Source organism: Macrosteles quadrilineatus, unplaced genomic scaffold, assembly GCF_028750875.1.
Source record: "Macrosteles quadrilineatus isolate MER2022 unplaced genomic scaffold, UCM_ALF_1.0 Scaffold_5__1_contigs__length_97177068, whole genome shotgun sequence".
Classification (NCBI taxonomy): Eukaryota; Metazoa; Arthropoda; class Insecta; order Hemiptera; family Cicadellidae; genus Macrosteles; species Macrosteles quadrilineatus.
The window spans coordinates 22,324,748-22,348,946 of NW_026542598.1; the positions used below are offsets into that span (position 1 = coordinate 22,324,748).

Here is a 24,199-nt window from a genome sequence, read left to right on the forward strand (position 1 = left end):
CGTCGGGTTATCATAAATATGTTTGTGTAGGACTTTCTTCGTTTCGTTATGAATCGAACAAGACTGCATGAGTCATCACTCAAGACATTATTTCAGATACGGGCGGTGACAGGTGATGCGCACGCTCTGGTCAAGGATCTGACCTTGGCCTACTTGGAGGGGATTTGGCGGGTGAAAATATGACTCATCTGGTACTAGTTTGATTCATAAAAAAAACAAGGAAAGTCCTACAAACATATTTAAATGATAACCCATTCTAACATAACCGCTGCAACGCGCTGTAAGAGGGTGGCCTCCGGATAATACCAAAGTACGGTACCGAATTTTCTTTTCTAATTTTTAATTTTTGTTGTTTTTGTAAACGTTATAACACGCTGTAAGTTACTACCTGTAGTAGGCCTAGAGGCCTAATTATGTTAAACCCCTATTTGTGGGTAAGTTTAAGTGGACTACAGCTTCCATAAATAATTAGCTTTAAAACCCTAAGTTAAGTTAGTATTGGGCAAGTGGGTAAATAGTACACACTTACACATTTGTAATTTTGAAAATAACTTTTCTTCAATAATTCTTGCGCTAACTTAAAGTCCCTAAAAACTCAAAATGTAAAACAATCTATTTTAATATCTAAACAAACTAAGAATCAAATTATGTATTTGTCAAGATGGATATGCCTGTACGTACACCATATCTTTGTCTAAAAAAGTCTCTGTTTTCTTTGGATGTTGTTATCTTAATATATTAAATCCAATATTTTAAAGTCCTTTAAATGCGTTACTAAACGACCATCCGATCGTGATGAAACTTTAGGGAAGTAAATTAGTAGCCTAGGTATTAGGCCTAGATACAAAATGAACAGTTTTATTAGCCACATTGAGTTTAATATTTTATGATTTTAGGGTTCTATTTCCAAGTTTTTAAAGCCAATATTGACAGTTGACACAAAAATCTTTGGTTTGGGTTTTGGATTTCAAAAAGTCTCAATTATGATAACATTCTCCCTGGTTTTAGTATAGTATACATTGCATTGTATAGTAAATGGGCCCTGGGTGCAGGTCTACGCTAACTCAAAGATTATTCCCTATTTGGGAAATTACTAAAAGTAAATAAACTTTCACAATGTTTCAAAAATGATGTGCAAAATAATTTGTGTAATGTTCTGTTTGCCTTATTAGTTGGCCCAGATGGTAATGCAAATAATGGAAAGTATTTTGGTTAGTATTTTGTTTTATGGTTAGGCCTACAATAAAAGTTTAGTCTTGTTCTTGTTCATGTTGTCAATGCTAGTGGCGTTTATAACATGCAGTTAAGTAAGAGTAGGCTACCGGTTCTTATTTGTCAATTAAAGAGATATTTTTATGGAGAATGATTTAAAAAAAACATTGCAAATCACAACTGTATTGGACAATGTGGACTAGCAGTGGCAGGAAATCGGTAGCCTATATAGGATGGACTAAAATATCAACATTTTAGATGGCTGGAAAGGATTACTATTACGGCCTTGACTAACACACAGCTGAATTTTAGAAATTTTACTGTATTTTTAAATTTTTTTCTGTTTTCTACGCCAATGGCCATAATGAAAAACACATTTTTACCGTTTTGAAAGGAAACAATCCGTTTCTATCTAACGTCTACCTTCATTTTGTTAGAGAATCATTAATTTTAAATCATGCAAACTTTGCAGACGTCTTCGGTGATCGCAGTATTAGTGTAAGAATGTTGCATGCAAACTTGACACATCACTCCTGAAAAAAAAACAGGGTTAACAATATCACAAATATAAAGCTTAAAATCACATTTATCTCTGTTCTAAGTGTTGGACAGGTGACTCATAGCATAGACAAAATGAATTAAATATAGACCGTCAGCTTTGCTGCGGTTACCATAGGTTCTGGCGTACATCGCTGGGAGCGTCATGTAGTTACGGCCTACGCGTTACGTAACTACACGGCGCTCCCAGCGGTGTGCGCCAGAACCTATGGTAACCATAGTAACCAATGCACGGCTGACAGTCTATATTTTATTCTTTTTGTCTATGCTCACAGGGGAAAAACATTTTCAATGTTTAAACTCCTCACACAACCCACTTAGGGTCACAAATTCTAGTTTACTAAACTTTGATGTAAAACATTTAATCACCATAATAAGTATCTCAATGGTTCCAGATGTCTTCACCTCACAACATGGACTTGGCAACACCATCCAGCTCGATGTCGGAACAATCGGCATCGGAGGGAGAGAAGACTGATACAACCAAACTTAGCCCAACAGAATGTCTGGAGAGTGAAACTCAAGTGCCTGGGACCTCGAGTGAGGAGGAGGTAGTGGTGGAAGTGAAGGCGACGGCAAGTCCATCTAAGAACAGTGAGGGGGAAGTGGAAGAAGAGGGTGGGGAGGAGGACAGTGAAGAAGAAGTGGATGATGATTGGCTATGGAGTGGAACTGGAGTGAGTGATGATGACGTTTCTGAACAGGCAACGTTTGTTGTGTCCTCACAGAATCCCCCTTCAAATAGAGTAGGTGAAATCGAGGAGCTAAGAGCGGGCCTTGCTGTAAGTACCTTAGTTGATTTTGTAGCTGTGAAAACTGTTTAGAATTAATTCCAATGTTTTACCTACCGGTACGTATCCATATAAAGTAATCCAGAAATAAAATAGACCTAATTAATTGTTTGCTTGACCACTTTTTAAATCAGTAGGCCTATTTTTTTCTTCCTAGATTCCTAAATTAATTCTGAGTTATAAAATGATTTTAAAATTTGTTTATCTCTTTTGTTGTTTCCTCCGCAACCGTTTTTGTTTTGCGAAACACACAAATCTTTGTGTATTTTTGTTACACATACATACATATTGTTGGCACTAATTTATTATTAGTGGGCAATAATACAGTACCTATTTAGGGGGTGTAGTAAATGCAAGTTTTAAGCATTCTGTTGAAAACTCAGGTGTAAACAGTTTTAAACAAATGTTTCAGACTTCTTTCGAAAAATGAACAAAATTTCTGTTGTAAACACTGAAACTGCCTAAAAAGTGTAAGCATTTCAGCACTTACCTACTGTATGAATGTTTTGTGTTGTGGCAAGCAATGTCATTAAACTAGCAAATTTTTTGTTAAACCCATTATATTTTTTGTCGCGATAAATAGCCCACAGAGGCTTAAGTATTTTAGGATTAGAAACAATTTTCTTTCATAAGTTAGGCTACCCTTAGCTAAATAAACACTACCGGTAGCCTTAATTGTCAAATTTTTATTAGGCCTAAGTGAATTAATTTTTTTAAAAGGTTTACAAGAAAATTTTTTCCCTCACTCTACAGAGGTAGAGTAGTGGCAATTAATCTGTTGAAATATATTCAATCATAAAACAATCAGTTCAACAAACTAATTTTTTGCTTAAATTTAAATTTTTCACTAGCTGTAATTTTGTGTCCAGCTGTAAAATTTCATTGGACTTTTTTACAATTTGCAAACAAACATTTAATTTCATCAAGCTTAGCAAAATCAATAGGTAGCCTAATAGGCCTCTGAATATGTGGTTTGACCTAGAAATAATTAGAACACAGATGAAACCATTGTTGTTCGATAGTGAAAAGTATTGTGAATAACATATCAAAAGTCTCCAAAAATATCTTTGGTGGAACACCACCATTTTTCCAAAATGGCGGCCAAATCCAGTAGTTTTTTGCTTTTTATTGAAATTCTGACTTTCCAGTCAATATTGGTGAAAAGTCGTCAATACATTTAATGTTCCTCTTGAAATTACCTTTAAAATGATACCAAATACATGTACCTACAACAAAGATAAACCCCGTAGAAATAATAAAATGTTTCAAAGAAAAATATTTTTTATAAATTATTAATGTAATAGTCCAAGCAAAATAAAATTAACGTACACAGGAATCGTATAAAAATTTGCAAGTAAACATTTTATGGTTTTTTTTTATTGTTGTGGTGTGCAGAGTGACATACCAAAAGTTGCAAAAATCAGTCCACGGGAAACCCCTAAATTAAGGAAAAAATTGCGGCTTTTCCCAATATTGGACAAATTTTGCAACAAAAGATACCACATGTTTTTTTGCACATTTTTCGAGATATTGACTTGGAACCACGACCGATATTTATTGGATAGTCCGTACTTAATTTCAATAGGGGACGCTTTTTGGGCAGTCATCTTGGATCAGCTATATTGGATCTGCCATATTGGATATAAATATTTTTTAATGTAATTATAGTGTTGTGACACATCATTATGAACTAGATTTCCACGCTGATTTCAATGCTGAAATCCGTTTTTAATTAAGTTTTTTCGTTGCTTAAGATATATTAAAACGAAAACTCTCCCCTATACATCAGTTATGGACGTATCGTAAGTTATTTTGAAAATGTGTTTGGATTATTTTTCTCCAGGTATTATTATTGCTTGCAGTTCGTTCTGGCCTTAAAATATTCAGTGATAAAAGATCTTTCATTTTAGTTAGCTTTAATTTTGTTTTATTTATGGTTAAAACAGACTAGTTATAGACGAGGTACAAACCCCAACACAAAATTAAATTAAACTTTTTTATCAGTTTTTGTTAAAAGATTTATATCTCGGGTTGTTATTATGTTAACAAGTTCATTCTGGTATCAAAGTACTCAGTAAATGTTTGGCTTTAATTTTATTGATTATTAAATGACACATGACAAATTTAAAACGAATCATGTAGGCCTACCTTCAATGAACTATTGAATGAATTATTGTTATTTTGAAATTTGTCTTTAGTTAAAGACATTTATCCCCAATTCTAAATAACTCCCAATAAGGAATCCACAGCTAAAATAAAAGTCAATACTTGAACGAATAGCTATGACGAGTTTTTCCCGTTTTCACTTTGCACAACACTACAAAATAAAACCATAAAACGTTTTGTTGAAATTTTTTAAAGGCCATATCCTATATTTATCTAAATATAATTTCCAAGTTACACAGTTACAGTTATTTATAAGTACAGTTATTTATAAGTAAGTTAGTCATATGTACCATCAGTCAAACACCACTCCCAATCTGTTGGATCTGCTGGTGAACTATTTCCACGCCATACTTGAACCTGATAGTACAAAATTAGACTGTGGTAGTTTTCAATGTGTTTTTAAATTGTCAAAGTACGAAACGTCCATAAGAAATGTATGAGGGAGAGTTTTAGTTTTGATATATCTTAAAATCGTAAAACGCTATTTAAAAAACTGATTTCAGCATTGAAATCAGCGTGGAAATCTAGTTCATAATGATGTGTCACAACACTATAATTACATTAAAAAATATTTATATCCAATATGGCAGATCCAATATGGCTGATCCAAGATGGCGGCCCAAAAAGCGTCCCCTATTGAAATTAAGTACGGACTATCCAATAAATATCGGTCGTGGTTCCAAGTCAATATCTCGAAAAATGTGCAAAAAAACATGTGGTATCTTTTGTTGAAAAATTTGTCCAATATTGGGAAAAGCCGCCATTTTTCCTTAATTTAGGGGTTTCCCGTGGACTGATTTTTTGCAACTTTTGGTATGTTACTCTGCACACCACAACAATAAAAATAAAACCATAACATGTTTACTTGCAAATGTTTATACAATCCCTGTGTACGTTATTTTTAGTTTGCTTGGACTAATACATTAATTTATAAAAAATATTTTTATTTGAAATATTTTATTATTTCTACGGGGTTTATGTTTTGTTGTAGGTACATGTATTTGGTATCATTTTAAAGGTAATTTCAGGAGGAACATTAAATGTATTGACGACTTTTCACCAATATTGACTGGAAAGTCAGAATTTCAATAAAAAGCAAAAAACTACTGGATTTGGCCGCCATTTTGGAAAAATGGTGGCGTTCCACCAAAGATATTTTTGGAGACTTTTGATATGTTATTCACAATCCTTTTCACTAACGAACAACAATGGTTTCATATGTGTTCTAATTATTTCTAGGTTTTGCTATTTATTTTCTTATTTTAAGGGGCCTATAACTTTATAATCTTAAGTAGTGTCTATAGGGTTTTACTTATTTTTATTTGCCCCATTTAACAGTTTCAGACAAAATTGATGTAGGCCTACAATTAATTACAAATCATTAGTGTATATGTGCTGTGAGTGTATTTTTTAGCCCCTGGACTGTTGTTTCAATGATAGGCCTATGTAAAATACCCTATTATGATCTTTGTTAAGATCGTAAATGAGGATGAATAACCAATATTTTGAATTTCAGCGTAAAAGAAAACTTGAACACCTAGCAGAAGCTCCAAATGGATTACCATGTAAAAAATTATTTCCAGAAGACAAGACTGCTGTATCTAGGTAAGTAAAATCTATTAGGCCTAGCTAACATAATATTTGCCAACCAAAAATCTCAGCAAACCTGATCACACTGTTGCTTGATATTTTACAAATGGTTACAACTGTGTTTGTTTATATTAATGTAGGCTGGTTCACTTTCAAAGTTAATAATAAAATAAATAGCTTGGTTTACATAGATAAATCTCAACTGTCACTTACAGTAGTAATGTTTTCAATAATCTACTAACCACTGGACTATAATACAGGTAGATATATAACAGTATTATATAGATATATTATCTTACTTTTTAGGTCTTTACGCCTTTCTAAAAATGTTCAGTACCCTAGCCTAGATGTCGCCAACTAGTACTTTTGAGAGAAACTCAAAGTTTTTTTTTTACCAAAAGAAGTGCCTCCAGCAGAGTTTAAAGTAGGCCTACATTAGTTTTTCCCATAGTATTTTGTGTAACAAAAAAATGTTTATAAAGTTTTTATATTCAATTTATAGCGGACCCTTCAAGCACAAGAGGTGAATTGAACACACTACATCTAGCACTGCCTTAAGACAAAATGTGGAGGATTATGTAACAATAATAATTTCTATTGTGCAAAGAAATTGTTAAAGCCTTTATATTAAACATTTGTTCTTGGTATGTTACAGTGTAAAAAAGAAACCAAATGAAAACCCTTCAGGAGAAAAAACAAGACATCAACGAAGTGTAATTCCATCCAAAGATAATCCACCAGTAGAAATAACCGATTGGCTTAATAAATTCAAGGTGAGTTCACCCATCGTGTAATATTCTTGGATATTTGTAATGCCATACTATCTGTATCATGGTTTTTTCTTTACCCGTTCTTCGGAGTGATGATACAGAACTGAATAGTGGATGGATAAGAATATGTATAGGCCTATACAGTAGACTTCCTCTCGTCCGGAAACCTTTTAACCGGACATTGGTTTAACCATGCTACACTAGGCAGAAGTGATATCTCTGGACAATTTTTATCAGCAAATTTTCATGAAGACAAGATTCGCAGGAATTAGGCGGCATGGAAACGATTTTTCTCGTGGAAAAGGTTTAGACCCGTGATCAAGCGTCTAGTTACAATGTTCTCCCAAATTTAAGTAAGGGTTGACTGACCACAGAGGCAGCAAGGGACAGACTGTCTACATCAGTCTGTCCCTTTCTAATTGTGCGGTCGGCCTGTTTTTAACCCTCCAACTGGCACTGGACAAACTCTATAGTATCAAGGCACTTTTGGCGATTTTGCAGTCATATTTTCAAAAATCAAATAAACTAAACCAACAGAGCATTATTTTAATTTTACAGGGTGTCTACTGATCAGAAAAATCACAGAATTCATGGAAAAGTCATTGACTTTGCTAGAAAAAAGTATCACTGAAAAGTATCAAAATTTCAGAGTCACAAAAATCACAAAAAATAGGGCCTAGCTAAATTCTTATGTTTTGCACCTTGCTGCAGACAATAATAAAAATTCACTGATTCATAATGCAGAATCAGTGAGAGCGAATATACTTTGGGAGCAGGCAACCAACTCAAATCGTCACGGCACAAAATATTGTCTCCCTGACTATGTTCAAGTCACTGGAAATTACTGTCTTATCCAAAGGTTGTACATTTTCGTAGTTTAAGCCCCCCCCATCAAAGTCAATAAATTTAGTTTGATCAACTGGTGGACACACTGTTTTAGTGTTTACACATTGTTTAGTTCTGTTAACATTAATAAAATACCACTTTTCCTGTACTACTTGAGGCAAACTTGATATATTTTGTTTGTTTATAGACGTGGTCTAATGCGGAGAGGCTTCTAGCCATTGATGGTCTCATTGAACTATGTGAACCAACGCAAGTCAGGCATATGATGCAGCTCATCGAGCCTCAGTTCCAAAGGGATTTCATCTCACTCCTTCCTAAAGAGGTAAGAACAAATCAGGTACAAGTCGTAAGATTAAAACATGTTTGGAATGGAAGTTGATTTTGTTGAGTTAGCGAAATCTTACCATAATCATGTATGGGATTGGAGAATAATAATGTTAGGCTCGTCACACACTGCGTGCGGTCTGGTTAATTCTGATCCGGTGTTTTCACTGATGACGTTTCCATGACTGCGGGTGATGACAATGACATTTCTGTGACCGCGGGAGACGATGATGAAGTTTCCGTGATCGTGGGTGAAGGCAATGACGTTTCCATGACCGCGGGTGATGTTGATGACATTTCTGTGACCGCAGGAGACGACGATGATGTTTCCGTGACCGCGGGAGATGACGTTCCCATGACCGCGGGAGACAACGATGACGTTTCCGTGACCGCGGGTGACGACGATGACGTTTCTATGACCGGGATATAACCTCACGATATAATCTCGAGTCTGGCAAGCTGTGTAAGCGCTAAAAAATCATTTCGGGAGTTAGCGCGCAAAAAACGTTGGAAATTTTAGTATGGAAAAGTAGGAACTTAACTACCGGGATTTATTTTTACTCATGAATTACTTATGAATTTTTTCTGGTTGGCCAGGTTGTTACCCTGACACAAGAGAGATTGGTCTGCGCATGCGCAAGCTCTCCGGCGCCGGAAGCTTGTCGGTAACCTATCGCTTCTTATCCGAAATAATTTTACCGGACCGCACCTGACGCACCGGACCGGATTCAGTGTGGAGACTTTCATTTGAATTAATGGTTTTCGAATTTACCTGATCCGATATTACCGGACCGGACGCAGTCTGTGACAAGCCTTATTGTTAATTGTTTTAGATAGCAAAATTCCACTATTGAGTTTTTTTAATGTTAGTAAAATTACAGTGCCGTGAATACATTTCTTTTCACATTGAACTATTAAAGTTCTGCTTCCCACAGAAAAATTTAATCGCTATTGAATTGGAAATTAAAATTAATTAATGGGAAATTTTTAGCTCTTATACAACTTTTGGATTAAACACCATGATGGCAAAGAAACGTAAAGTTTCTTTCATCATTTCTTAACTAACCCTTGGACAACCACCGCTCAGGTAAACCACCCCTTCCTGGGTAAAACTGTAGGGCATATTTTACCTGAATTTTGAAACTGGTTAATATAATCTTTAGAACGAATCCAGAGACTTCCGTTCCCATCGTTATAATGTAATACTATGCAATTGTGTCTGTAGAGGTATTGTTTTTTACTATGAAACACAACAGAATTTCATTTGGAAAAATATAAATTAGAAAAAAATCATTGAATTTGCTAAGTTAATTTTAGAATGTAACTGTAGGCTATGTAATAAATCCAGCAAGTAAGTTTCAGTTTATAAGTACAGGTATGTAGGTAAGTACTTTTCATACCTATTTTCACTCAAGAAGAATAAAAGTTATCACAAAACATTGCAATGAAGTATTGGCATATGCGGCTAAGTTTTTCACTAACTTAATATCAATAGTATTCTCATTTTAATGTAAGTTGGTTAGGCCTACATCTTGAAGACATGAAAGTCAGTGATTACCGTATTCTTTTTTATGAGTGTAGGCTATTATATTTTTTGTAACTATCCACAGCTGGCTCTATACGTGTTGTCGTTCCTGGAGCCGCGTGATCTGCTGAGAGCAGCACAGACTTGTACCAGCTGGAGATTCCTCTCTGAGGACAACCTGCTGTGGAGAGTCAAGTGCAGAGAGGCCGGTGTAGCCATGGACAGTCAGACAAGCAAGAGAATGCGCCACCGTCAACCCAACGCTAACAACCCTGCATCACCTTGGAAGGTACGGTTAGGGCTCCGGTTTGTTACGACTTTCTGTAACTTATTTTCTACAGTACAGTCGAACCTCTATAAGATGAATTTCAAGGAGTGGGTGGAAATTCGTACTATCGAGGTATTCTTAATAAAGAGGTTCATTTTATCGAGGTTTAATACCGCCGTTATTAGTCTTATAGAGGTTTCTCCTCTGCACAGGCACGTGCCAAACAATGAATAAGGAAGGAAGAGGAATGGGTGGGGTTTCATGTTGAGACAAGCTTCTGTTTGTTTTTAAAACTCGTCTTATCGAGTAATTTGTTTTACCGAGGTTCAACTGCAGCTGGTTTCACAATATTAAAACATTTAGGTACCGGTACTTAGAAAAAAAAGGGAACAGATAGCCGCTTGTTTACCTTAGGAAAAGTCTAGGTAGGCCTAGGCCATGGTACCCATATAGAAGATACAGAACACTATATATTTTTCCTGGAGGACTATGTCAAATGTAGAAATAGATAGAAATCCAAGTATGAGTGGTACCATGTACACGTTTCTCTACAACTCTCTTTTTCTCGAATTGAATAAAGTTCCTAAGGGGATAAAAAATGTGTTTTCTATGTCCTCTATGTGTGCCCTGACCTAGCTGTACTTTTTTTAAGGTAAGCTACGGGTTTTCCTAAAATTCACAATTCTGGTGTAAAGCCTGTCCTGAAACAAAATTTACTTAAAGTACTAAATTGCTTTGATTATACCGGCAATTACGGCAATTTGATTACAGTAGAGTCCCGCAAACTCAGCACTCGATAACCCGGCAGTCTGGATAACTCGGCCATCACCTGGCTCAGAAATTTAGTGATTTTTTGAGTCCGAGTTAAACATGAACTCAAGCCAGCTCAAGTCAAATCATTTCCAGCTCGTACAAATGATTTGTTTTACTATATCTGATGACTTAATACTAACTTGTAATATAAAAGGACATATAAACAAACATATAAATTAAAGGAGTAGTTAATAAGATTAAAAATTGTATTGTTCTTGTTTTTAACCCTAGTTCCCAATAACCCGGCATTTCACAAACTCGGCACCCTTACAGTCCACATTACGCCGAGTTTGCGGGACTCTACTGTACTGGCAATGTAATTACTATGCGGTGTATTGCATTGCTATGCTGCAATTGACTTTGGTGTTTTTGAATTTCATGGGACGTTGGTTGCAAATATCTTTATGGAGGTCTAGTGTTTTTATCTCTGGGAAAACCAGAATCAAGTTGTTCACTCAAAGTACTTGGAAATTAATGGTTAATTGGGATTTGTAGCAGTAGTTTATGCAACAATATACATTTCAGGCTGCCTTCATGAGACATCATCGGATAGAGATGAACTGGAGGGTAAAGCCGATTAGACCACCTAAGATCCTGAAAGGTCACGATGATCACGTCATTACATGTCTTCAGTTCTCCGGCAATAGGATTGTCTCAGGATCCGATGATAATACGCTTAAAGTTTGGTCTGCAACAACGGGTAAGGTAAGGACAGATTTATTTAGGAATTTCTTAAATCACAATTCCTCCTTATTAAACTCCAAACAAGTGCCAATATTGAACTCACCCAATTTTTCAGTACCGTAATGTTAATGTAGAGAAAACACCCCACTTGCCTCCTTATCTTGCCAAGGTAGTTGTAGAAATCGTAACTTTCAACAACAATGAGTCAAAAGATAGTTGATTTTTAAATCTGACACTCAATTGTGGTTTACTTGTCTAAAAAGGCCTAAGCCAGTTCTTAGGGTTTGTTCCATTTCTGTAGGCATGTCACTAAAAGAGAAAAATAAATTAAAAATCCTGTGTGTAATCATTTAGGGCAATTTCGGTATGCCAATGGGTTAATATTTCACCACCACAGAGGACTCAAAATGAAGTAGGCGAAAACTTAAGTCATTTGTGTATTGCTTATTCCTATCTATTAACATGTAGATTGTAACAGCTGATTGGTTGCAGTGTTTGCGGACACTGGTGGGACACACCGGTGGAGTATGGTCTTCTCAGATGTCTGGAAGCATCATCATCAGCGGCAGCACCGACAGAACGCTCAAGGTGTGGAACGCTGAGACTGGAGTGTGCCTTCACACGCTTTACGGCCACACGTCCACTGTACGCTGTATGCATCTGCATGGCAAAAAGTGAGTATGTTGGTTATAAGAGGCCTGACTTAGTACTTAGGCCTACTTAATTACTTTTTGGAGTGGTTCAAGAGACGCTACATTGAGGGTGTGGCACATAGAGAGTGGGGAGTGTCTACATGTACTGGTAGGCCACCTAGCATCCGTACGATGTGTGCAGTACGACGGTAGACTGGTAGTGTCTGATCAGTAACAGTGTGACTATGGTTTACAGAGAGGTGAGTGGTTCAAGAGACGCTACACTGAGGGTGTGGCACATAGAGAGTGGGGAGTGTCTACATGTACTGGTAGGCCACCTAGCATCCGTACGATGTGTGCAGTACGACGGTAGACTGGTAGTGTCTGATCAGTAACAGTGTGACTATGGTTTACAGAGAGGTGAGTGGTTCAAGAGACGCTACACTGAGGGTGTGGCACATAGAGAGTGGGGAGTGTCTACATGTACTGGTAGGCCACCTAGCAGCTGTACAATGTGTACAGTACGACGGCAGACTGGTAGTGTCAGAGCAGTAACAGTGTAACTATGGTTTACAGAGTCGTGAGTGGTTCAAGAGACGCTACACTGAGGGTGTGGCACATAGAGAGTGGGGAGTGTCTACATGTACTGGTAGGCCACCTAGCAGCTGTACGATGTGTGCAGTACGACGGTAGACTGGTAGTGTCTGGTGCGTACGACTACATGGTCAAAGTGTGGAACCCGGAGAGAGAAGAATGCCTGCATACGCTACAAGGGCACACCAACAGGGTGTATTCTCTCCAGGTAACGTAGTGCTCATACTTACAAATATAATATTGATTACTGGTCACGTAGGGGTGTTCGTGTCCCCAAAGCTTTATGGGTCTAGGAGAGATTGTCGTGACTGGAGAAGAAATTCATTATTTTACTGTTACTGCCCATGACATTCACAAATTTGTTGTGATAGTGAAATAAGGCCAACAAATGCTGTGATTTAGGAACTAGATCACAATTTTGGTGTAACAGTGGGGACGATCATGATTTTGCTATTACTGCAGAAAATGTTCTCTTTTTTGGAATAACTTTGATAAACATTGCTTTTTGGCATAAAACAATCACGGTTTCACTGCTAACCGTTAAAGCCCTTCACGATTTTGCTGTGTCCAAGGCAGATGTTCTCGATTTCACCATGACTGTAGAAGATGTTCTTGTTTTCTCTGTAACTGCAGGAGACGTTGAAAACTTCCTGTAGAAAATGTTCACGATTATCGCCGTGACCGTGGAATAGGTTCACGATTTCATTCTGACCGTAGAAGAGTTCACAATTTTACCGTGAAATGAGGAGATGATGTACAATATTATGTATAAACCGGTTGTAGCTGTTAATGATAGTATTCAAGAATCAAATACAGAATACAGAATCAATACTCTGCAAAGCAACCGGTTTGGACCCTGACCGCTTTGGTTTACAGACCTGAGGGTTAAAACCTGACACAAAGTAATAGAGTCAGGCTCACAGACCAACCATGCTTGTTCTAAGGGTCATATTAATTTGTTTAGTTTTAAAGTACCTGTAATTCTAAGTGATATTTTTTTCTGTTAAGCTACCACTTTTCCCAATCTAGGTTACACTAGGATCTTGAACAGTCATCATAAACGCAAACATTAATGAATGGACACAACGATATTGAACAACTGTCAACTATTTAACCTAATGATAATTAAGGTAGCTGGTATAACGTGATAGTGATTGATGTCTTCCAAATGTTTTCAACCTTTTGTAAAATTGTTGTTAGCTTAAATGTTGTGTCCAGGTGTTTGTGTTTGCGTTTATAAATACTCTTTTCAACCCTAGGGATAAAGAGGATCATTCCATTCTAAAAACCTGTTGTGGCTTGACAAGAAAATCCTGGAATTCTTAACAGTAGTTCTGCTACAGGATTTTCAATTTTTTATTTGTATTATAAAGATTCTATCTGGCTCTTCTAGCTAATAACATCCAAGAAACCAAGCAACAAATAAAATCACTTCAGGAAATAGCCCAGAGCATAGGTCTAAAAATTTCTTTTGAGAAAACTGAAATAATGTTAACAAAACCACCATTGGCTAACAAAATCAAAACTGGAGAACATTGCATCAAAATTGTAGAAAATTACAAATACTTAGGTGAAGTTATAACATAACATACAATCTTAAAGAAAATCCATCATGGCAAAATAGAATTAATAAATTGATCAGAATGCAACATATTACTAAAAACACATACAACAAAAAATGTCTATCAATATTAACAAAATTGAAACACTACAAAGCAGTCATACTTCCACAAAAAACATATGCAAGTGAAACTATATTTAAAACAACCAACACTGTAGCAATAGATAAAATACTGAAAATAGAAAGAAGAATCATCAGAACGTGTATAAACAAAAAATATCAAAAAGATGGAGTTTGGAGACTGGCCTCAAATAAAACTGTAGCCTATATAAGGAGATAGAGCCATTGACAAGTATAATTAAAAAGAAAAGAATTTCATTCATAGGACATCTTTTAAGGATACCGGAAAATAGAATAAGCAAGAAAATAATTAACAAGTTGTGGAATAGCAAGAGTGCCTTTTAGTGGGGGAGCTACAGTAAAAAAACCATAAGAAAACTGCAAATTGTGATAAGAGTATGCCCTTTGGTGGGAATGTAGTTTAAGGTTAGGCAATGCAAATAAGATGGGGAGGCACCAACCAAAGTTGCTATAATCCAAAATGGCGGGATTTTTCAAAATGGCTGCCTGTATTTTGGGTTTCTATATATTTTCTTTTGATATACATCATGCAAAATGGTGTTTCTGACCAATGTTTTAGTTTTTAGGTATAAGGTAAGTAAACAAGTTAAATAATAATGTAATAAACGTAAATTTATTTACAGAAAATTTATATCACCAAATAAAAAAACACGCTATATTTTATAAGTTGCAGAATATTTCTACCAACACCATTTTTAGCTAATTTGCCTATAGGGAAGTAGCTATTACCGTAGGTAGCATGGTAAGACCTAGGCCCGGGACCTATTTACTTTGTCATTTTAATGTCACCAGAGGCAAAAAACACCATTCGTTCAATTTGTTATATATGTACCTACATATTTGTGTGTGTGTGTCCGTGAACGCGATAACTTGAGTAATTTTTGCCCGATTTTGATGAAATTTGGTTTAAAGGTGTAAGGCGGAATAAAGAAAGAGTTCGCGAATCAACATGATCGGACCATAGGAACGGTATTTTGTTTTATGGGGTAAAAATTGGGTTTTCTAATTGTTGAACCTCAAAACATAAAATTTTCCAATATATATCTCTATACCTCTATACCTCTCTATAAATCTAATATAGTATAGACCTTATTAAAGAGCTTAAAAACAAATGATTTAGTATATCAAAGTGTTTTTGTAGGGCTATTGGTAACAGAAAAAAATAAAAAATTGTAAATTTAAAATGTTCATGTTATTTTTATGGAGAATATTTTAAAATGTTGTAGTTTGCTTGTTTATAGATATATATAAATAAAAATGGTAAATTTATTTATCTTATACCAAGCTATTAATATTTGACTGAAAAGTAACTTTATTAGTTTCCTTGTAGCAGCAATCCTAGGTACTCGTTAAAACTAATGTTGTTTAAATAGATTTAATTGAAAATCAATTCAGACAAATAGAAATTCGCTTAATCTGCAGGTTTGCTGCGGCGGGGGTATTATTGTTCACATTCATTGTATTTGCACGATAATGTGCAAGATAAACGAGCAGTTCTGCAGCTGCACTTGTTTTTACAGAATTTGCAAACACATTTTATGAGTTCTTTGCAGGAAGAGTGACAAGGAGAGACAAGGAAGAGTGGTTTCGGAAGAAGAAAGAAAACAACGGTCGGAAAGAAAGAAGAAGTATTGGGCGGACAAGAAGAAGAGACAGAATTTAAAAAGAACCTAACCATTATATTGACTTAAGTGGTCCAATGCTGGCCATAAAATAATAATAATAAAGACTCTATAGGCCTAGGTGCTTTGATTGGTGTAATTGTTGACATAGTTTGACGGAGTGCACGTGGTGAGTGGCTCGCTGGACACCAGTATCAGAGTGTGGGAGGTGGAGACGGGAGCTTGTAAGCACACTCTGATGGGTCACCAGTCGCTGACGTCGGGTATGGAGCTGCGGAACAACATTCTGGTGTCGGGCAACGCAGACTCCACTGTCAAGGTGTGGGACATCCTCACTGGGCAGTGTCTGCAGACTTTGTCAGGTAAAAATAGACTTGCTGATAATCTAAACAAAATATAAAAATTTGTAGGATGAAGTGTTTCAGAAATATATTAACATGGATTTGTAACAATAAAACAATTTCCTTCTAATTATTTAATGATGTAAGATTGAAAATTTACTAAAAAATATGTTGTGAACAAAGATTCTGGACGATAGATTACACACAAATCAGATCCAAGAAGTTGTTTTTTGATTAAAAAAAATAAAACTGGCACAATGATGATAGAGTTATTTTTCTGAATAGGCTGATTACAACCTTATCCCACAGCGATCTGAGTGCCTAATGAATTTTATTATTTAAAAAACGAATATCTGTGCTAAAAATAGTTTAACAAATAGTGTTTTCATTTTTTATACTTTGAGTCATTCACTTTTAGTTGAAGGTATACTCCATTCACAATATTTAGGCGGTTTTATGGGAAGAAATCTATTGCCTCCATGTCTTTTCTATTTATGTGCCCAGCCCTGCAAGGTCTGCGTATGAGATCCCTTGGCCTATCGGCTGGAGATCAAAGGGAAGAAAAGGTTAACATAGTCAAAAGGATCTCATGGTTCACCAAGGACCTGGGATTTGACGGAGAATGAGTACCTGTGTGAATGAGGGTGTACAATTAGCTGTTCCAGTTGCGATGCAATTCCATGGTAACTTAAGCCTGGCCCTCTGTAAAAAAACCTTCATGTCTTTATCCTACCATTAAAACATAGCTCAACAGCTGAGATTTGTTAAAACGTCTAACAGCTGCAACATATGTAAAGTAAAAAAAAAAGTGATATGGGAACTTCCCCTCTAACTGCCTAAACATTGTGAGCGGACTATAGTTGATAAGTTAATAACTGTAGCATTCTTTCTCTGTTGAACATATTATTTTTAAGTTATCATGATCAATTAAAAATCAGCAAAATTGATTGAAGAAATTGTTTTGGAAGTCTACATCATTTATATGACACATTGTACTTTTAAGCTTTTGGTGCATTTTGACACACCGGCAGCATATTGGTCAAATTATAGCATACCCGGTATCTGAATTATTTTTAAGGACTAAAAGGAAAGTTTTGTCATTTTTAAATTTCCATTTCCGTATTTTAGGGCCGATGAAACACCAGTCAGCTGTTACTTGTCTCCAGTTCAACAATCGTTTTGTGATCACGTCTTCAGATGATGGGACTGTCAAACTGTGGGATGTGCGAACAGGTAAAATTATGAAATATACTAAATTGTTTATGGTCTTTTCAACAATAAGACACAACATTGTAGCTGTTGTAAGTTGCTAAGCTAAATATTGAGTCCTTCAGTCCATGAATAAGTTCTTGTTCCTGAACAGGTAAAACTTTTTTCTTCTCAGTTATTCAATTCAGCTTGTGCTCTTACAGCTCATGTAAAACATAAGTGCAGTTAACACTTATATTCTAAGACATTTTCATCTCTGTTTACCTATTTTTTAAGAGGTTGGTGGCCTCTTTTACCTTACATTTGCCCGTCCACATGGGCCACAGAGGCCTGTGTATTGAACATACAGCAAAGCAAGAGGTGAGCCAGTACATTAAAGGGCAAATTCAACTAAAAAAAGACGTGACTGGTAGCCGGATCCAAAGCCATGACATCACTGCTAGGCCGGAAGTCCTTAATGCTACCAACTGAGCCACTGACTCACCTAAACTAAATATTTTCATGGACAACAGTTTACCAACTGAATCTAAACCAATAAAGTTGTTTTTTTGATTGAATACAGATGACAGAAAACTGAAACCGGCTGTGGAAGATAAACAAAAAGGTCAGATTACACAGACAATAATAAATACCCTCGCCGCAGCAAACCTAGAGTCTTAAGTGAATTTCCACTTGCCTGATTTACTAGATTTCCTTTAATATGCAACACTTATTTCCTACCCAAATACATTTGATTTTAGGTTTGCTGCTACAGGGAAGTAATAAAGTTTGTATTTTAGTGAAATGCTTAGTATAAAGTAAATACATTTTCCAAATTTGATCACAATAAATTGATAAACTAGCAAACCACAACAGTTTACTTATTCTTCATAAGAATAATATGGGGATTTTAAATGTAGTTTCTTGGGATTTTCTCTGGCACCATTACACATACATTCCAATGTACTAAATTATTTGTTTCTTAAGCTCTACAAAATGGCTTAGAAAGATATTGCAAAACTTAATATTTTGAGTGTCAAAAATGGATACAACTGTTTATCCCCTAAAAACCTCCATAAAAACCTGTTCCCATTGTCTGATCATGCTGGTTCGCGAACTCATTCAAATAAACAAGGATTTGTACAAAATTTCATCAAAATCAAATAATTTTTACTCATTATTGTGCTAACGGACACATATATAAATGTAGGCCTATATATGAATTGAACAGAGGGTGTTTTTGGCCTCTGGGGACCTCAAAATGAAAAGGTAAATATTGGTCCTAGGGCTAGGCCTTAGCATGCCTCAGTGATAACTTAGTTATGGGAAATACACTAAAACAACTATGTTATTGGGAAATATAAGATAAAGTGATTCTCGTTCACTCAGCCAGGTTGTGATTTGTACTATAACCAGGCCTGTGATGAACAGTATTTATTTAATTGTACAGTCAAGGGAGTCGGCTGGAGAACACTGAGCCATAACAATGAGTAAATTTAGTTTCATCCAAGTGAGAGGCATATTTAGCATGTACTGCATTCTAGTCATGGACACAGTTTTTAAAGAACCTAATAGATAGCACATTAAACAAAACTACTAGCAGGCCCTAAGTATTGCCAAATGGAGGAAAAAGTAAGGGCAAAAAACCTGGTCACACCATAAAAAAATACCGCAAAAAAGGCGTCAAGCACAATTTTGGGGTTAGGTTTCTTCTTCAATGCTTAACTACATTAATTATTATCAATATTCTGTTCCATTTCACTAAATCTAACCCAAACCCTACACTACACGTCAGCTTTGAAAACAAATTGAACTGGATTGAAGTATAAAACTGGCACAATGAGCGGCGATCACTTTGCAAGACTGAGCTCACACTGAAGCAAGGTTGTTGGCATGGGAGGAGCGGAGGTCGACATTTCCCAACTGAAGCTAAACCAATAAATCCAATCTGGATCGTTCCAGTGGTGCCGGTACCTCAGGGCAGGAATTCTTGCCCCGCACACTTAACGTGTTAATATAACTGTACTCAATAATATGAGCAAAAAAAAATAATATGCACAGTGCTCAATATTTCACTCAGGTATTCATAAATTACACAGATAAAACTTTCTCAGTAAAGGTTCATACTTATGATTAACAAATTTGTCTGAGAGGTTGGAAAAAATAACAAATAAAAATCATATTCCATCCATAATACCCTGACTTAAGTGGTTCACAAAATGTTTTTGTCCTTGTGAAGTGGCGCACCAGGAAAAATATTGAGAACAACTAGTTTAGACATACCACACAGAAATATGTCACGAATAGCATAGATAACCAAGGATTATGTAATCAAAATTCTACCGTTCCAATCTTGAACATTTTCTCTTTAGTTGATGCTTTTGGGCATTCTATTAGACCTGTACAAACCATCACATATTGTACAATTCCCCCAGTTGTCATTATGATTGTTTGCAGGTGAGTTTATCCGCAACCTAGTGGCGCTCGGCAGTGGTGGCAGCGGAGGTGTCGTATGGCGTATCCGAGCCAACGAGACTAAACTCGTCTGTGCCGTCGGCAGCAGGAACGGCACCGAGGAGACCAAACTGTTAGTTTTAGATTTTGATGTAGAGGTGAAATGAAACAAAGCCAAATTACCTCAGAAAGGAGAGTGCCAGTATTTATCATACCTCAAACTTTGCAAGTCGGAACCTGTTGTTGCGTTTGTGTTCAGCGACTTACGAGTTTCTGTAACACTATGTGGTAGTACTTTTGTAGTGTTGTGATATTTATTTTATATAAACGCTGTAAAAAGTATATGGTTTTTGCAGATTAGCGTAAATTATACACTTGTACTCAATATTTTTATGGAATCTTGTCTTTTCAATCTACCCTGGGATGTATGGTTTTCAGTATGTATGCTATAAGCTTAGGTTAAACCTTATGTCTTTTGAAGATATCATGCTCTATCTTTCATCCAACTCATATCTTATATCAGAGGTTCCTAAATTTTAGTGATTCTAGTGGCTTCTTGAATAAGACTTTTAATGCTATGAATGTTTCTTCTAACTAGACAGGACTGTTTATGCAGGGTGTTCAAAAAAATTGGGGACATAATTTTGGTAGTGATACCTTGGGTCATAATAAAGAGAAAATCACGAATACAACTTTTTCCAAAATCGCTTTGTTAACCAGATATCCGCCATTTTGTATTATAATTATTATACAATAATTACACAACTAAAATACAATAATTACAAACTATTCGCTTTTTCTAAGGTAGTTGTCCAAAATCACTATTTACTTCTTAAATTTTGTATATGCTCACTTGAGTTTTTGGGCCTTTGATATAATATGTGAGTTGGAATCCTGATGAAATATTCTTAAGTCTATGCTTATTTAATATGCCAAGGCTTTTTTTGTTACAAACTCTACTTATATTTTTCCACCTGACACGATTTTGGTGTTGTTTACATGCTCAATATAAATTTATTTATGCCAGAACTCCAAAATAATGGTCAGAACTTATAATGGTCTAAGATGAAGTAACAGTTAATAATATTTTGTACCTTGCCATGTTGTATGAATCCTATTCTGTTTAGTTGTAGCTCACTATAAAAACATAAATAGTTTACAATAACCGGCTAGTGTTGTAAAACTATTACTTGATTGCAAAAAAATGTTTTAGTTAGTTTTTAATTAAGGCTCAAAACTTTGTCTATAGCTTGAAAACGGTTTCCGTTTAAGATCACTATTTATTTTTTCTTTACACCCTTTGTTGATGATAGTTTATTCTAAAACATTATATTTTCCAAAAATTATCTGTCAGTTTATAGCTTGCAAAGTACACTGACAGCTTAAACGGGATTGAAGAGTAAGGGTGTGAAAATCACAATTTGAACATGTTTGTTTATGATATTAGACTTAAAATCGAGTTTTCCTATTATTAAAAGGGTCCAGAATTTGGCCTGGTTTATATTTTGCTTAACCATGGATGAATTAAATTAAGTAGCACTGCTTTGACAGCTATTCTATGGTTTTAAGTTGTTATCTTAAACTTGGAATTGATTTCTACAGTTGTTTCTTCAATCCAGTGATAACTCTCGTAAACAGATAAAACAAATTTTCTGTGAAATTAAATACCTCCTTTTATAACCTATTTAGCGCCACTTGTTCTTCAAATCTACCATTCATTTTAAATTAAATATTTTCACCATGTGTATTATAGTTTGATCTTTAAAATCACTTGATAAACTAAAATAGGGGTTTAAAGGGTGAGATCAAGAAACACTTCATTCCTGCTGGTCAGCTATTAATTTTATTTAGGAAAACTAGTAATTAATATTGTTAACTTTATTATATTCATTGTTGTCATTGCTAAGCAACCACAGTTCAACAATCCATATAATATTGACGTTTGCTTTCTTATGTTTGTTTGTGGTTAACTGTCTTTAGAAGGTGAAGAGCCTATGTTTATATAACTTAATTTGTTTTGTTAGTGAATTTTACCTATAGGGAGGAAGTTATTACCGTAGGTGGTAAATAACCTTACTTCGGGCATTGATGCAAAAGATATAAATTTACTGATTTATTTGCATAAAATGCTTAAACATTTGAAACTTGTCCTATAAACAGCCTCCATAATTACTGAACAGTAAATATATCTCTATTATAATGTTTAAAAGTCTTATGTAATACTGTATCTCTGAAAATAATCAATACACTTCTTTAGCTGTGTTAAAAAAAAAGTAATTGATTACAAAATTATGTACTAAGCTTGAAGTTGTGTTGGTATTTTCTACTCAATACACAAATTACTCGTAGCAGTTAAAACTATTATTTCAAACTGCATAGGCTAAATAAATGTATTCTTGTTCGCTCTAGGTTTTGTTTACAACTGGTCTAAGACTATATTTTGAAGGTGATATAAAGCAGTAGATTCTTTTGTGTAATAGTATATTGATTTTTTCATAAAATGAAATCTGGTATACTGAACTTATATAGCGTTTATTTTGTTTTGAAGCTGTATGTATATATTTGTTGTAAAGTTTTGTATTATCGATACCTATTTAATTGTTTCGCTGTACTTGTTTTATTTAAGTATTGTAACATACTGTAGGTGCAATAACCAATTGTTATTTCTTCATTGTGTTTAGTTATATCACTCACTATTTAAATTTTGCTTCCGTTAGCCTAATATTAGAGACGGTTCATTTTTGTGTAGCTTTCTCTTTATTTAGTTATAGTCGAATTGTTTCATTATTATGCTTGATGTTGATAAATCGAGATTTTAAGTGAAAGAAAATGTAATTTAGCACAAGCGTGTAGATATTTTACATTATAGTTCCTTAAACACACTGATAATCCATTGTATCGTACGAATATCTAAATTATTTATATAACGATGATTATTGTGTATTTTTATACAAAGGATCGTAGTCGTAATGCAGGGAGCATAGTTGATACCTGACTGTTAAATATGCCTCAATCATTGGTTCTGGTCATTCTATAAATCTGTAACCGCATTATGTTGCTCAGATTTGTGTTGCGTGATTTGGACTGATCTTTGGAGAGGAAATATTGCTCAATTATCCTTTTGTAAAGTTATGTGATGTAAAAGTTTGTGTAGTAAAATGTTGTTTTCATCCCCAGTAATTTGTTATTTTTGTCCTTTATCTGAAATAAGTTAACTCATTTGGTATTGAGAGTTCAAATTGAAGTGCATTGGAGCTTCCGGGTTATTAAATAACCACTATTTATATTTTGAGTTTTCAGTGGGATTAACAAAATTGTATGAAAGGGAATGGTCTAACCCTTTATCTTGTTGCAAAATAAGTATAACAATGGCCTTTTTTTTGTGAATTTTCCTATAGGGAAGTAGCTATTACCGTAGGTGGCATGGTAAGCTCTGGGCCTGGGCATCAGTTTTTAATAAATCGTTCTTACAATAACTGCAATTTGAATGAAGTTGATAACAAGAAACAATTATGTCAGTTCAAAAGGAAAAATCAAAAGGGCCAATCATATCTTAAAATTGTCTTAATCTTTTTCATAACATTTAAACAGTTAACTAAATTTGTATAGGGATTATTAGCAAATTTCCTATATAGGGAATATTAAAAGAATCTTCCATTTAGGAAATATGATATAACCATGACTGATTTACTTTTCAATTGGATGAGGTCCCGAAGAGGGCCTTTTTCGTTAAGAGGGCCGAAACTGGTCTTAAATAAATTTCTGTCTGAGTTGTCTGTATCTATGATGCCTAAATTGCCTATTTATGTAGCCTCCTTTAAAGATTCAAATTTTTTCCTGTCTAATAATCCTAATAATTTCTAATAAAAAGTCATCTATATATTAACCCTTTTGATGCTAGAATTATTTTTGTAACTTACCAAAAAATGATAGAACTATTTACTTATTTCGTCTGAAAAGTGCTAGGCTTGCTTGTGGGCAAGGTCTAGTGTGTGAGAAAAAAATCAGTAAAAATAAAATGTTTCATCTTAAAACTGCTTTGGAACGAATTATTGGGCCTCGATAGTATGACGACCTGCCCGATTCGATAACGACAGGAAAAACCTGGTTGTTTGCCGA

At 35.1% G+C, this 24,199-nt stretch overlaps 1 protein-coding gene across 1 annotated transcript; it reads left to right on the forward strand.

The window, feature by feature from the left end:
• Positions 1-215: 215 nt before the first annotated feature.
• On the forward strand, positions 216-23,250 carry LOC128994454 (F-box/WD repeat-containing protein 7-like). The gene is made up of 12 exons (XM_054419030.1): positions 216-310; positions 2,166-2,552; positions 6,244-6,332; positions 6,973-7,090; positions 8,121-8,255; positions 9,868-10,071; positions 11,389-11,568; positions 12,040-12,221; positions 12,756-12,981; positions 16,249-16,459; positions 17,567-17,671; positions 20,084-23,250. Exons 2-12 carry the CDS (start codon positions 2,166-2,168, stop codon positions 20,245-20,247), a joined length of 2,001 nt encoding a protein of 666 aa, XP_054275005.1. The 5' UTR covers positions 216-310; the 3' UTR covers positions 20,248-23,250.
• The last annotated feature ends 949 nt before the right edge of the window (positions 23,251-24,199 follow it).

Bases quoted from the DNA above. Each gene is read 5' to 3' on its own strand.
- LOC128994454 (XM_054419030.1), top strand. From the start codon at position 2,166: ATGTCTTCACCTCACAACATGGACTTGGCAACACCATCCAGCTCGATG. The intron at 10,072-11,388 runs GTACGGTTAGGG...TATACATTTCAG, and splicing joins ACCCTGCATCACCTTGGAAG to GCTGCCTTCATGAGACATCA. The intron at 12,982-16,248 runs GTAACGTAGTGC...TTGTTGACATAG, and splicing joins ACAGGGTGTATTCTCTCCAG to TTTGACGGAGTGCACGTGGT.